The following is a 15,044-nucleotide window of genomic DNA, read 5'->3' on the forward strand; positions in this document are numbered from 1 at the left end:
GCCTGGAAATGATGTCAGAGCCCAACTTGAGCACGCAGCTTGCAGAGCCGCCAGCTCCTGCTGTGCCCTGTGCGGGGTATGGGTGCCACGGGACTCCTGAGCCATGCGCTGCCCAGGGCCTGGAGTGAGGTGACACCCACGTATAGTGGGGTCTCAGGGAACTGCTCCACCACCCACTCTGGGGAGCCCCATGGGTCCCCATAGGGCGCAGGAGGGTCGCAGCGAGGCCCCGCACGTATCCCACTGCTGTGGGGCGAGCGCCGGAAGGGAGAGCGCTGCCTATTGCTTTAAGCTCCCTCCCCACCACGGGTATTTTTTTATTTTTTCTCCCGCTCTATGAATGGGTTTTGCTGTAAATTATAGCTTTGCACACATTCCCTCGGGTCGAGGAAAATAACCTCCGCCGAAAAGCCAGCCCGGATTGGTGAGCGGCTCCCCCTCTCCGCTCCCTAATTGAAACCAAATGTGCGAGATGTAGGATTGTGGGATTTCTGGCCGGCTCCCAGGAATCCGCAGAATGTGAGCGCGCTCGCAGAGGCATCTTGCATCAGCCCGGGGAAGTTCGCTCCTCGCCTGGCTCCCGCCGCCCGGGCGAGGGGCGAGCAGCCCGCCTGCTGCCGTCCCCATCCCGCTCCGGTGAGTCCCTTGGGGTGTATGGGAGGTGTCCACCCCCAGTCTGGGGGCTTCAGGAGGATGAGGGGTCTGCGCTCTGTTTGGACGCTGTGTGTTGGGGCTGGGCACGGAGCGTGAGTCTGGTGGCGGTGCTGAATGGCCGTGGTGCCCCGCTGTCTCTGCGGTCCCTAGCCGGGCACACGTGTCCCCGTGGCTGTGAGGGACACAGGGATGCCGCTTGGGTGACCCCAAGCACCCTTTCCCAATCCCAGCGCTGGGGACCCGCTCGTAGCTCCCCGTGCCAGGGCCGTGTGGCTGTGTGCCACGGCAGGGTGATGCCACGCGTGGTGGTGGGGCGATGCCGTGCGCCATGGCGAGGTGATGCCGCGTGGCTGTGTGCCGTGGCACGGAGCGGGAGGAGAGCTACAGCTTTCAGCTGCTGGGGGCCCGTTTGGGGTGCAACGCCGCAGGGCCACGTCCGCACCCACTGCCACGGGGCCGTGCCGTTGGAGTCTCTCTAGGCAGCCATAGGGATGCAGCTGACGCTCGCAGTGTGCCACTGGGATGTCCCTGCTGAGCCTGCGGTTGGGGAGACATTGTGGATCCAGAAGACAGAGCTGCCTCTGGCCCAACCAAGGTTCCAAAGCGACATTTTCTGTGCAGAAAGGGTCCTGGCATGCTGCGCTGTTCTGCATAGGCTGTGCTGGCAGTGCGGCATGCTGGGGGCTGTAGTGTCAGCTCTGGACCCCCCCCCCCAAACACCACCAGCCCTGTGCTTGGCACGTCATGGCCATTCTGGGGGAGATGGGATCCAGCTCCTGGCACAGCCTCTGTGCCTCCTTCCCCTGGAGCAGTGTGCTCAGAAAGCCCACAGGGTCGTCACCAAGCTTCACTTGCTTTCATTTACTTTTTTCGCTGCTAATTTCAGTAGAAGAAGAGGGAAAAAAAAAAAAAAAAAAAGAGGAAAAATAAATAAATAAAATTGAAGCGGAAGAGGGAAGCTCAGAAGCAGCAGAAGGTGCCAGGGAGGAACTCCAAATACGCTGTGCAGTAAAAATTTCCAACGGTCAGAAAACTTCAGCAAAGCTGTTCAGACAGAGTGGTCACTTTTGTCAGAGTGGTGGAACAAAACCCATTTCCAGCTGCTGTGCCAATGCTCGGTACCTCCGCCTGTGCCACCGTCCTGCTGCTGCTCCTGGTGGGACCGCCAGCGCTCCCTGCGTCTGCCCAAATAGAAACCCGGCGCCTTCAGAGACAGCGGCATCTGGTCCCCTGATGCTTACAGGGTTTACTCAGCCTGAAAGAATAGTGGGAAAAATGTCTGCAGATGTCCCTTGGAATGCAGAAGGAAATTGAGATTTTAGCGTTGGAGGAGTTGGCCATCACCAACGGGAGCCTTGTGCTCGCCTGGAGCCGTGTGGTTGAAGCTCCAGGCTGGCAGCTCGGCCCGCTCCCTGCATTTTCCGAGCCGTCAGCAGGAAAAAGGGCAACAACATACGTGCTTTTCCAAAAGGGAGAGAAGAAAAGGGAAAGAAAGGATTGCTGTAAGTCAGGGGGTGTGTTTGTGCTGCTGTGGAACTCTCCCTTTGCACATGGGCTGTGCTCGCTGCATCCTCCCTCTGTTCCAGCAGCACCAAGCTCGGCTCTGCCACAAGAACCAACTCAGTAAATACCCTATAAATCTCAGGCAATTACCTGTTATTATCTCTCGGAGCCAGAAGGCAATGAAACTATGCTCTGCAATGTGATACTACTGCCATACAAGATGAGGTTGTGCAATGCCTTGCTTTTATGGCCATCCCTGGTGCTTCTGCCCTTGGGTTCAGGACTGTGCCAGTCCTGAACTGGGCTGCTGGAGGCTTCGCGTGGCTCTTATGGCCCTGTTGGCATTGGGGTTATGGCATCGGGGTGCCTCTGAGTGCAGGGGATGCTCAACCCATCCCAGCAGCAAAGCTGTGACCCTCTGGTCGTGTCTCTGCAGGACTCTCGCCATGCCGGCCCTGCCCAGAGCTGCCCTGCTGCTGCTTCTGCTGTGCATCCTGCTGGCAGCCAGAGCCCAGGTCAACCCCGGTAAGTGGGAGCTGGGCAACAGCCAGAGGCTACGGGGCTGGGGCATGGCCCCTAGTAGGGCCATGGGTATGTTTGGCCTCATCCAGCCGGGCTGGCTGCCCCCTCAGCCAGGTTTACAGTTTGGAAATTCAGTGGGCTGCCTTGCAGTGCGTGCCAAGTTGTGCAGGGAGGCACACAGCTCTCTGTGCCCACCCCTCCACACGAGACCACAGTGTGCTCCACTGGGGCTTGGCATCGCCCAGCTCTGCACTGCTCCATGCCCTCTGGTTGCGGGGGGAGTGCTGCGGGCTGGAGCTGGCAGAGAGATGGTAAACAGGGCCAGACAAGTGGCCTTTCAGCAGCGCTCCTGGCAGCCAGGTGCGAAATAACAATCCCTTGGGAGTAGTGTGGATGTAGTGCTGCACAGGGGATGCAGCCCACCCGCCCATCCTGGTACTTTTCCACTCCCTGTGAGGCAGGCAGGTGGGTGAGCACCTGACTTTGACCCATACGTAGGCCGGGGAGCAGCATGGCCAAGAGCAGGGGGCTGCAAGTGGAATCTGGGGTGAGTAGAGTCTGGATGGAGGCCTCTCCCACCACTGCTTATGTGCTTTTGGGCAGCTGTGTGCCGGTACCCCCTGGGAATGTCGGGTGGGCACATCCCCGATGAGGACATCTCAGCCTCCAGCCAGTGGTCTGAATCCACGGCCGCCAAGTATGGACGGTGAGTGTGGGCATGGGCAGGGAGGGCTGAGAGGGGGCAGGATCTGCTGGGGCATGAGGTTGACACTGGCCACCCCTGAGCCCTCCCCATGCTGTCTCAGGCTGGACTCGGAGGAGGGTGATGGTGCCTGGTGCCCCGAGATCCCAGTAGAGCCTGACGACCTGAAGGAGTTCCTGCAGATCGACCTGCGTGCCCTGCATTTCATCACCCTGGTGGGCACCCAGGGCCGTCACGCCGGGGGGCACGGCAATGAGTTTGCCCCTATGTACAAGATCAACTACAGCCGAGATGGCACCCGCTGGATCTCCTGGCGGAACCGGCACGGGAAGCAGGTGAGAAGGCTGCAAAGCACAGCCTGCCCCATGCCTCAGCATCTTGTTTTGCCCATTGGGTTCTGTCCCCTAGGTCCTGGATGGAAACTCCAACCCCTACGACATCATCCTCAAGGATCTGGAGCCACCGCTCATTGCACGCTTCGTCCGTTTCATCCCCGTCACCGACCACTCCATGAATGTGTGCCTGCGTGTGGAGCTGTACGGCTGTGCATGGCTTGGTGGGTGCCTGTCTGTCTGTCTGTCCGTCCACCCATTGGGGCTGGGCTTACTGTCCCTTCCCCACAGATGGGCTGGTGTCCTACAGTGCTCCGGCCGGGCAGCAGCTTGTCCTACCCAGCGGTACCGTCATTTACCTCAACGACTCTGTGTATGATGGGGCCTTCGGGTACAGGTGAGGACCAGAGTCTTGGGCAGGAATCAGAGGGTCTCATGGTAGAGCTCACCTGGTGAGAGTAAAGGTATGGCTCACAGAGTGCCCCTGTCCCCATGCCAGCATGACAGAGGGCCTGGGCCAGCTGACAGATGGCGTGTCGGGGCTGGATGACTTCACACAGACCCACGAGTACCACGTCTGGCCAGGCTATGACTATGTGGGCTGGCGCAATGAGAGCACCGCCGGCGGCTACGTGGAGATCACCTTCGAGTTCGACCGCATCAGGAACTTCACCACAATGAAGGTCCGCATGCCCCGCGCTCCCCGTCCCCGTCCCCTCCACGTGCCACGCTGACGAGTTGCCCTACAGGTGCACTGCAACAACATGTTCGCCAAAGGGGTGAAGATCTTCAAGGAAGTGCAGTGCTATTTCCGATCCGACGCCAGCGAGTGGGAGCCCAACGCCATCTCCTCGGTGCTGGTGCTGGACGATGTCAACCCCAGTGCCCGCTTCGTCACCGTGCCCCTGCTGCACCGCATGGCCAGCGCCATCAAGTGCCAGTACTACTTTGCTGATACCTGGATGATGTTCAGCGAGATCACCTTCCAGTCGGGTACCACAGCCTTGCAGGCTCCTCCTGGGGCTCGTGGGGAAAGCAGGGCTGTGGGGTGCTTCTGTTCCTGTCCTTAGAATGGTTGGAAAAGAGCTCTAAGATCAGCTAGTCCAACCGCCAACCAATCCCAACTGTGCCAACTAAACCATGTCCTTCAGTGCCACATCTCAGATGCAGGTGGTTCTTGAACACCTCCAGAGATAGTGACTCCACCACCCCCACCCCGAGCAGCCTGTGCCAGTGCCTCACCACTCTTCAGAGAAGGAATTTTTCCTAATATCCAACCCATCCTTAACAATCTCCTCTCTTGCCAGATGCAGCCATGTACAACAACTCAGCAGTTCCCCCGGAGATGCCCATGGCCCCCACCACATACGGTAAGGCACCAAAAAGCATCTTGCACCAAACCTGGTGGAGGCTGGGGTCACCTTCTCTTGGGAAGATGCACGGAGGCTCCAAAAGGGGAAGATCTGCCTCATCCGATGGAGCAAAGGGTGCAGGGTTTGTCCCTTCACCCCAGAGTGACCAAGCGTGTATTGTCCCCTCCTGCCAGACCCCACGCTCAAGATGGATGATAGCAACACACGCATCCTGATCGGGTGCCTGGTGGCAATCATCTTCATCCTGGTGGCCATCATAGTCATCATTCTGTGGCGGCAATTCTGGCAGAAGATGCTGGAGAAGGTGAGTGCACATGGGACAGCTGCTGGGCCTCTGTGCCATCCCCAGCTAGTTGAGGTGACCATTCCAAATGCTTCTCCATGGGGCCAGATGACAGAGGGGGACTGGCTGAGGGACAAGTGGGGATATGCAAGGACACGCGCCCTCCCCATTCCACTATTATGGGACAGGGCACAAGAGAGGGTCTCTGAGTGTGGGCTCAGGGTTAGCCATGGCTGTGGTGATGGGATCTGTTGTTGCCCAGAGGACCCCATGGGACAGCACGCACGGGGGTCCTATCCCAACTCTCTCCTTCCTCACCCCCTCCCACAGGCATCACGGAGGATGTTGGATGATGAGATGACCGTCAGCCTCTCCCTGCCCAGTGAATCCAGCATGTTCAACCACAATCGCTCCTCCTCCTCCAGCGAACACGAGTCCAATTCCACCTATGACCGCATATTTCCCTTGGGTCCGGACTACCAGGAACCCTCACGCCTGATTCGCAAGCTGCCTGAGTTCACGGCGGGTGAGGAGGACACAGGTAAGGAACGGGAGGTCCTCCTGGACTCACTGCAGTGCTGCAGTGTGATGGGCATAGTGCTGGGTGGGAGCTGCCCCATGCCCTGTGGGCTGCACGCCCATGGCAGGATCATCCCCACTGTCTCCCCAGGCTGCAGTGGCCTCGTGAAGCCATCCCCAGCCAGCGGCCCCGAGGGTGTCCCACATTACGCCGAGGCTGAGATTGTGAACCTGCAGGGCGTCACGGGTGGCAACACCTACTCGGTGCCAGCCCTCACCATGGACCTGCTGTCTGGCAAGGACGTGGCCGTCGAGGAGTTCCCCAGGAAGCTGCTGACCTTCAAGGAGAAGCTAGGGGAGGGCCAGTTTGGGGAGGTGAGCTGAAGCTGGCAGGCACAAAGCCTCCGTGGGCTGGGATAGATGGAGCTGGTCCTTGTGGTGACCGAAGGAGACCACTGCTGGAGGTGATGCCCATCTGTGGCCTCCTTCCCAGGTTCATCTCTGTGAGGTGGAGGGCATGGAGAAGTTCACGGACAAGGAATTCACCCTGGAGGGCTTGGATGCCAGCCCCAACTGCCCCGTTCTAGTGGCTGTGAAGATGCTGCGGGCCGATGCCAACAAGAATGCCAGGTACTGCTCTCATAGCACAGCCCCTGGTGGGACAGCTGTATCCTCTGGGCAGCGTCCCCAGCTTCCAGCACACTTATGTGCCATGGGTCCTTCCCATCCCCTGCCCACAGAGCCCATCCCACGCCACCCCAGGCCAAGGGGAGGGTCCCCCTGCCATGTCCTTTGATTATCAGGCACTTCACCCCACCATGCCGGGGTGTCTGATCCCTGTGGTTTCTGTTCGGGAAAGGAATGATTTCCTGAAGGAAATCAAGATCATGTCACGGCTCAAGGACCCCAACATCATCCGACTGCTGGCGGTGTGCATCACGGACGACCCGCTGTGCATGATCACTGAATACATGGAGAACGGTGACCTCAACCAGTTTCTGTCCCGCCACGAGGCACAGAGCCCTCCCGACGCCCAGGTGCCCACCATCAGGTAGTGCTGTGGGTGGGGGCACAGGGACGGCGGGGGAGCCGATGTCGCCCAGCCCCTCAGCCCTGCTCGGTGTCTCCAGCTACAGTGACCTGCGCTTCATGGCCACCCAGATCGCCTCTGGCATGAAATACCTGTCCTCCCTCAACTTTGTGCACCGTGACCTGGCCACGCGCAACTGCCTGGTGGGCAAGAGGTACACCATCAAGATCGCCGACTTCGGCATGAGCCGGAACCTCTACAGCGGGGACTACTACCGCATCCAGGGCCGCGCCGTGCTGCCCATCCGCTGGATGTCCTGGGAGAGCATCCTGCTGGTACGGCCAAGTGTCACGGGTCAGCCTGTGGGGTCTTCATCTTGGATGGGTCACGCCCTGTGCCTGGCGGGTGGCCTTGGGAGACACAAGGGGAAAGGGATCCCTTTGGGAGATGGGATGAGAGCATTGCGGTCATGCTCTGTCCCTATGCTGGGCACGGAACTGGGAGATTCAGGAGGCTTTGATCTCCAGGCATTAGGAGCCATGGGGCTGTAGGGTGTTGCTCATCTCAATCCCGCTCTGCTTATTCCTGCCAGGGCAAATTCACCACGGCCAGTGATGTGTGGGCATTTGGCGTGACGCTGTGGGAGACCTTCACGCTGTGCCGGGAGCAGCCCTACTCACAGCTGTCTGATGAGCAGGTCATCGAGAACACCGGAGAGTTCTTCCGGGACCAGGGCCGGCAGGTAGGAATGGGACAGGCAGTGCTGGGTGGGAGCTACAGGCCTGGGGAGAATAGTAGAACCGTAGAGTCATTGAGGTTGGAAGAGATCACTTTGTCCAGCCATCAAACCATCAGGATGCTAAGGGGATGGATGGGGAGTCTGGCGGCTCTTTGCCATGAACATGAAGTCCTGGTGCACGGGGGAATTGGGCTCCCTAGGGCCAGTATGGTGAGGCAGTGGCACAAGTTGCCTAGAGAGGTGGTGGCTGCCCCGTCCCTGGAGACACCCAAAGTCAGGCAGGACGGGGCTCTGAGCATCTGGTGGAGCTGTGGGTGTCCCTTGTTCAGTGCAGGGGAATGGGACCAGATGGCCTTCTAACTCAAACGATTCTGTGATTTTATGATTTTGCTGTTGTCCGTTGGTTGTACATGGTGCTAACTCTCTCTTTTTGCCTTTTGTTTTGAAGACATACCTTCCCAAGCCTGCACTGTGCCCTGATTCTGTCTATAAGCTAATGCTGAGCTGCTGGAGACGGGACACTAAAGACCGTCCGTCCTTCCAGGACCTGCACCGCCAGCTGCAGGAGGCGGCCACCGAGGAGTGACCCGTGCTCAGCGGGCACCACTTCCCAGGAGGAGAGCCCCAGTGCGGCAGGGGGAGCACAGGGCAGCACGGCCCCGGGGCTCCGAGCTGGGAGCGCTGCGGGCTGGACAGAGGTTATTTATTGGGGACAGTGACTTTGTGGGCCCAGGACCACGTGCTTTAAGGGAACCCATCCGGTTCCTCGCCGTGCGCCATCAGATCCCTGCATGTGGGCAGGAGGAACTGTGGATTTCAGGGTGCACGGACCCCTCTGACTTTTTTTTACACCCTTACTTCATTGCGGCACCATTCGCAGTACCCTATTGCTGAGGCATGTATATATTCAGTAGAAGCACCTGTATATACGGGAGAACCCGCTGAAGAGATGCTCGGTGTCGTGGTTTCCTTGGGGCACCCGGGTGACACGTGGGGACAGGGCGCCCGATGGGCGGGGCGAGAGAGTGCGGAAGTGGGCGGGGCCTAACAGACCACGCCCATAACCTCCCTCTCGCCCCGCCCCGCTTCTCGCCCCACCATCACGCCACCGGCCGTGCGACCACGCCCCCTCCGCCTGCACCCATTGGTCGAGGAGGGAGGCGGGGCGATGACGTAGGCAGGAGGAGAGGGCGGGTAGTGGATATAGGGCAGCGGTAGCGGGCGAGCCGGGAGCGAGATCCGGACCGAGATGGAGCGCGTGGTGCTAGTGACGGGAGCCAGCGGGTGAGCGCGTGGGTCCGGAGGTCTCGGGGTGTGGGGTTTGGGGAGGGTATTGCCTGCGCTTGACGCTGATCACCGTGCCGTTGCAGCGGCGTGGGGCTGGCGTTGTGCCGGCGGCTGCTGGGGGAGGATGGACGCATCCACCTGTGCCTCGCCTGCCGCAACACCCAGAAGGCAGAGGCCACGCGGGACCTGGTGCTGCAGGAGTACCCCGCCGCGCAGGTCTCCACCGTGGAGGTAGACCTGGGCAACCTGGCCTCCGTGCTGCGTGCCGCGCAGGAGCTGCGCTGCAGGTGAGTGGGTAACCCTGCTGTCCCCATCTGACCCTACCGTGTCTCCCTGTGCTGCTCACCCCGCTGTCTTGTTCTCCCTACAGGTTCCAGCGCCTGGATTTTGTCTACCTCAATGCCGGCATCATGCCCAACCCTCATGTGAACTTCAAGGCCCTCTGGAAGGGGCTCCTGACCGGGTAAGGATGTGGGTGCTACTGTGAGCTGGCCCTGACTCGAGGGGTTGGTGAGCAAGGGTCCAAGCTGATGGACCGTAACTCAGCTTAGCATCACAGTACTTAGCTCAGGTTGGAAGGGATCTGTAGGTGCCCATCAGGTCAGGCTGCCCAGGTTCCCGTGCAACCTGGCCTTGAACGCTTCCACAGATGGGACATCCCCAACTTCTCTGGGTGGCCTATGCCAGGGCTTTGCCACCATAGAGAAGATCCTTATGTTTGACTGAAATCCTCACTCGTTCAGTCTAAAACCTTTGCCCTGGAGCACCAGGAAGTGTGGCTGTTCTGAGGGAACCCTGCGTGTGCCTGAGCACTGCTGTAGGGCCAGCTGTGGGCTGGAGGGGAGGTTGGTGCTCAGCCCAGGCCTGGGGAGGAGTGAGAAATACTTGTGTGTTCTTGGGGGATGAAGTGTGCTCTCACTGGGTTTTGTTTCTCTGCTTTTTGGTTTCCCAGCTGTAGGTCACGGTGTTTTGTGATGCTGTGATAGCAGGCTGTTAATGGGAGAGCTGAGCTGAGGATCAAAGTTATGGGATGGATTCTGATACAGCTGGGTGCTCAGTGTAGACACTAGGCTGCTTTCCTCATCTGCTAATAGGTCTTTGTTCCATGCCTGAGATCGGTTTTCATATCTGAATGCTTCCTCTCTGTTTTCTACCCTTGGTATCCAGGAAGGTGCTCCATATGCTGACCACTGCAGAAGGCATCATGACACAGACAGACAGACTGAATGGGGACGGGCTGCAGGAGGTGTTTACCACCAACCTCTTTGGGCACTTCATCCTGGTGAGGCATTGCGAAGGTTGGGCTGTGGGTCTGGGTAACACAGCACAGTGTGTGCTGATGTGGCTTCTGCCTTACAGGTTCTGATCCTGATGTAAGCTCAGGCTGACAGATAAAGAGTGATAGGAGAAAGGTCTCCTGCCATGTTGAAATAGCTCTCAGTGGTCACAGAGTTGTTGTAAGGATTAATGAAATCTAAAGCTCACTGTAGTCAGTGGGTAGAGGTAAACCAGGCACAGCTCTTTTCCTCTCCAAGGAGGCCACCAAGGCTTGGCTCTGTGGACTTCTGAGGTGTTCCTCTGAGCTTTGCAGAACACTGCCACTGCCTGTACAGCTTCCTGGGGAAACATGGGCTGAAGCTGCACCTGAGCTCTGGTTGCTTTTTCAGCACTCCCTGCACAGCTTGGTGTGGCTCATGTGTGGCCCACCTATGAAGGTTGGCCATTACTAGGAAAGCTGAGCTAGCAGCTTTTCAGTATGGTGAAACGATGTCATAAAGCTTTACAATTGTGGTGATAATTCTTTTTCAGATTCGTCAGCTTGAGTCTCTGCTCTGTGGTAATGAAAAGCCATCACGACTCATCTGGACCTCCTCCAGCAATGCAAGGGAATCTGCCTTCAGCCTGTCTGACTATCAGCATGCCAAGGGGCAGGAATCATACAGTTCCTCCAAATATGCCACTGACCTGACAAGTGTGGTTCTGAACAGGAAATTTAATAAGCAGGTGACAATGGGATTTATGTGTCTGAAGGACTTAATGAGCAGCTGCTATTTGTAATTATTGTTACATTGTTGTTGCCTTGCTGCATTAGTTCACAGCAATCAGATATGCGCCTTAATGCATGCGTAGGAACTGGCTGTGGCTGCACTGGTGGGGCATGCAGGCTGTCAGCCACAGGTCTTCCTGCTTGGGCCATCCACTACAGAGTATTTCTGATAGCAGAAGCTTTTAGGAGAGATTCCTACCTTGCAAACTTCAGTTTTCTATTGAAACCAAAGAATTGGTCTTAAAGAGCAAAGGGCTGAAGTGCTGGCCACTCGTCTCAGGTGCATGTGCCCATTGGTGCACTTGAGGTACAGATTCTGCCAGAGGGAGGGGGTAGGAGCCCTTCTTTACTGTTGTGTAATTACAAACTGACTCGGTTTCTTCTCTGCAGGGTCTGTATTCCAGTGTTGTTTGTCCTGGCCTCGTTATGTCCAACATGACCTTCCGAATTCTGCCAGTTTTTCTGTGGGTGCTGCTCATGCCCATCATGTTTTTGGTAAGAGGCTCTTAGCTGGTTTGAGGGAGCTCTTTGGAGCAACCTGCTTGTGGCTTCTCACTACTACTATGGCTCTGTAGCTCTTCAGTTGAATTGGGCAGCCATGCCCTGCGTGGGCAACTTGCTGACTTATTTGAGGGGCTGGTGGTTCCTCAAAGCAACCCTCTGGCCTTCTGGAGCAGCAGGCTCCCTCTAAGGAGAGAGATGGCAGTCTCCTCCTTTAGGAGCTTCTTGAAGCATGGGGCACAGAGGGGAGAGTTAATGACACCCCTTTAACCTCCATCAGGTAGGTGCTGCTGCTCTTGTTATGTGCTCTGTTGTCCTGGCTTTCAGGACTTTGAGTGTCTGCTTCTTGTGGGCTGTTCTTCCAGTGAAGGTGCAAAGCACAGCTTGGAGAATGAAGCCTTGCTGTGTCTGCTTGACACTGGGAGTCTTTATTCTGCTGTAGGTTCCTTGTGGGAAGGAGAAACAGAAGGTGTATCCATGTCTTGCCAACCTGCCTTTGGGTACTATAGGGCAGGTCCTGGTTTTTCCAGCAGAGATCCTCAAAGAAGTCTGCTGCTGGGAAGTACTGCACACAGATAGAGCTCAGCCTTTCAGCTGCAGCAGCATCAGCGAGACTCCCAATGCCTGCCTGGTGTGGGCTTGCAAAATAACATGCTTTTCAGCAGTAGTGGAGTTCTGGACAAAGCCTGTCCCTCATTCCTTGACATGCTGTTTGTTTTTGCAACAGTCTTTGACTTTCTTAGAGGCACAGAAAGAACACACCAAAAATGCCAAGTTGTTTGCTCTCTGTCCCTTTTCCCGTCCCCCAAAAGCTGCCTTTGCATTTCTTCCTATAGCTTCAGCTTTCTGGACTCAGTGCAGTTCTGGCCCTGCTGCAGGATGCCTACCCCCGCTGCCTGAGCAGGCAGTGGCTGATCCTGGCAGATCACCTTTCTCCAGTCAATGGAGAAGGCAGTGCCTTCTCACTTGTTCTCAGCACTGGTGGTGTTGCAGACCCACTTGGTCTCCAGCCATATCACAACAACACAGGGCAGGAGGCAAAGTGTCTGTGTGCTTGCCTTGTTGCCTGCCGCCTCCTGCCTGTGGAGTGAGGCTTGCTGGTCTAGTGGGTGGCCCAGGGAACCAAGCTTGTGGGGACAGAGGGATGCTTCAGTTCTAAGTGTGCAGCATTGACTGGAGGCAGCTTGGAAAGCATTTACACTCCTGGTGAATGGTCTTGTGTTGTTGGGCTTGTCAGAGCAACCTTGGGTCAAAATACTGATTCTTTCTTGTATTTTTTTTTCCTCCCCCATCAGATACGTTTCTTTGCCAAGACTTACACTCTGACACCGTATAATGGAGCAGAAGCTCATGTAAGTGCATCACTATTTAATTTAACAGCCCTCTCTCTTAGGTAGCTCTTCCCAGTGCCTGCGGGCTTTAACTAAGATCCCCTCTACAGGGATGGGGTCTGTGTGCTGGATTTTTCCTCTGAATCCCTTACAGCAGGGAGTGCTGGGAGGCCAGAAGTGACCAGGGCTGTTCCCACAGGTCTCTTTGTCAGAGAATGGAGGATTTAGGCAAACTTCTGCCCCTTCTTTCCCTAATGGGGAGGGTGTTGCCCTGCCTTCTTGCTGTCAAACCACAGGTGCATACCCAGAGGGCAATGCAGGCAGGGTAGGTTGAAGCTGGGGGCAGCCAGTTTGGAATTTCTTCTCCAGGTATCTAGTCTCCCCATGCTTAATGAAAGCACCCGTGGTGTTTTCACCCATGTCAGCCAGCAGCTGGGTCCCTACCTATAGGTTTGGTTGGGACTGCCTGTATGACTCTGTGCTATTCTTCCTAGGTGTGGCTGTTCAAGCAGAAGCCAGAATACCTGGATCCACTTGTCAAGTACCACAGCTGTACCTCTGGACTGGGGAAGAGCTTTGTGGAGCCTAGAAAGGTGAACAGAGCAGCAGCCTCCTGCTGTGGGGGGTTGGCTTGGCTGGGGTCCTGCAGTGTGCTGCCTGGTACAGAGCAGAAGAGTTGGTGATGGAGGTCCTGGGGCTGGAGAGGAAACTAGCTGCGTGATGAGCAGCAGAGAGGGATGTGGGACTATCTATGAGGTTTTCCTGGAGTAGCACATCTGCCATCCTCATACTGGAGTTTGGAAGCTCTTAGGACCAGCCAGGAGGGTTTGTGTTTGTTTCTGTTCTATCTGTTCCTTAATTGAGCAATCCCTCTGTTGGACTGCTGGAAAGGTGGGAACAAAGGCAACGGTAAGTACTTCTGGTGTCAGCTGACGTTCAGGTTGGTAGCAGGGGAATGTGGGAGCTGGAGGTACTTTTGGTCTCTGGCAGTGTGTCATGGTTGAGACTGCTGCACCACAAGCTCGACTTGAACGGGCTCTGTCTCTGATCTGGTGAAGATCTTGCTCAGAACAGGATCAGTGTGTTATGATGCTTCCCCACAATATGCTCTGGGCTGTGCCCTGGAGATGGATGCCTTCGGGTGCCACACTAGAGAATCCAGAGCTGCCCTCAGTATCTGTACAGACCGCTACTAATGACATGTCTCAGTACCCTTCTTATTCTTTTCCAGCTTGATGTGGATGAAGAAACTGCTGAGAAATTTTACCAGAAGCTGTTGGAACTGGAGGAGCAAACTCTAGAGAAATATGGCGATCTCCTAGATTAAATAAAACTCGTTCTTAGTGAGTTAAGGCTTCTATCAGTAACGTGGGCTTCCTTCATTCTGGTGCTACTTGGGGTGCCTGCTGTTCTGTGGGCATATGGCTTCAGCACTGATCTTCCTTCCCTAAAGAAGGTGAACAGTTCCTGAAAATGAAAATGTGAGAACTGAAGAAGAATATTTAGTCTTTCTGGTATGGGATTTTTCTGACATAAAACTGGAGACCTACTGTAGGTGGAAACTGTCCTAACGCAGCTGTGAGGCGTTGTCTTCTAAAAACATGACTGAACTGTGTACAGCTCAAGAGGAGCCTCAAAACATGGTTTGAATGTGGCTTGGTGTGGGGAAGGCAACAGCCTGGGGTGCTGCTGTGAGTGTGGCTCCACCAGTCCTTCGAGATGGTTTGAACTCATGACCTGTGGCTAATCCTGACATACTTGAAGGCCCAACTTCAGCTGAGCTGCTTCTGTTTGCACCCCAGAGCTTGGGTCAGCATTCTGAGGGGCTGGCAAGATTGAGCCTTGCTGAAGGTCAGGCTGTGTATGGCCCTAAAGCAAAGCTCCTGAAAAGGAGGGGTTGTTCCTGAAATGGAATGGCACCCCTTACCTCCGCTGTGAGGATAGATGCTTTTTGGATTGCTGGAAAACATGAACCATCCCTTGGGTTTGGGGCCCTATGTTCTAGCCATGACTGATTGGGAAGGCTGAGGTTGTTGAAGTTAGCTGGGTTTCAGGGCCTGACTGCTCTGTCTGTTGCAAGAATGAGGTCACCCTGTTATTTGTATCTATTTAACTATCTTTTTATATTTAATAAGTATTCTGTCTGTTACCTATCTCACGAGTACCTGGTGTACTTCCAATGCTGCAACAAATAAATAATCAGCACTCACTTGTCCTTGA

At 56.1% G+C, this 15,044-nt stretch overlaps 2 protein-coding genes across 2 annotated transcripts; both read left to right on the forward strand.

The window, feature by feature from the left end:
* Positions 1 to 477: 477 nt before the first annotated feature.
* DDR2 (discoidin domain receptor tyrosine kinase 2) lies at positions 478 to 8,608 on the forward strand. Its single transcript, XM_019618543.3, has 17 exons — positions 478 to 636; positions 2,594 to 2,682; positions 3,283 to 3,385; positions 3,486 to 3,717; positions 3,791 to 3,938; positions 4,006 to 4,111; positions 4,214 to 4,397; positions 4,464 to 4,707; positions 5,022 to 5,084; positions 5,261 to 5,391; positions 5,701 to 5,911; positions 6,041 to 6,264; positions 6,383 to 6,519; positions 6,749 to 6,940; positions 7,020 to 7,254; positions 7,512 to 7,661; positions 8,107 to 8,608. Exons 2-17 carry the CDS (start codon positions 2,604 to 2,606, stop codon positions 8,242 to 8,244), a joined length of 2,577 nt encoding a protein of 858 aa, XP_019474088.1. The 5' UTR covers positions 478 to 636; positions 2,594 to 2,603; the 3' UTR covers positions 8,245 to 8,608.
* A 154-nt stretch (positions 8,609 to 8,762) lies between these two features.
* HSD17B7 (hydroxysteroid 17-beta dehydrogenase 7) lies at positions 8,763 to 15,044 on the forward strand. Its single transcript, XM_003208611.5, has 9 exons — positions 8,763 to 8,942; positions 9,029 to 9,232; positions 9,316 to 9,408; positions 10,113 to 10,227; positions 10,755 to 10,949; positions 11,383 to 11,487; positions 12,789 to 12,845; positions 13,319 to 13,417; positions 14,056 to 15,044. Exons 1-9 carry the CDS (start codon positions 8,908 to 8,910, stop codon positions 14,149 to 14,151), a joined length of 999 nt encoding a protein of 332 aa, XP_003208659.1. The 5' UTR covers positions 8,763 to 8,907; the 3' UTR covers positions 14,152 to 15,044.

Source organism: Meleagris gallopavo, chromosome 10 (genome assembly GCF_905368555.1).
Source record: "Meleagris gallopavo chromosome 10, MGAL_WU_HG_1.1, whole genome shotgun sequence".
Lineage (NCBI taxonomy): Eukaryota > Metazoa > Chordata > Aves > Galliformes > Phasianidae > Meleagris > Meleagris gallopavo.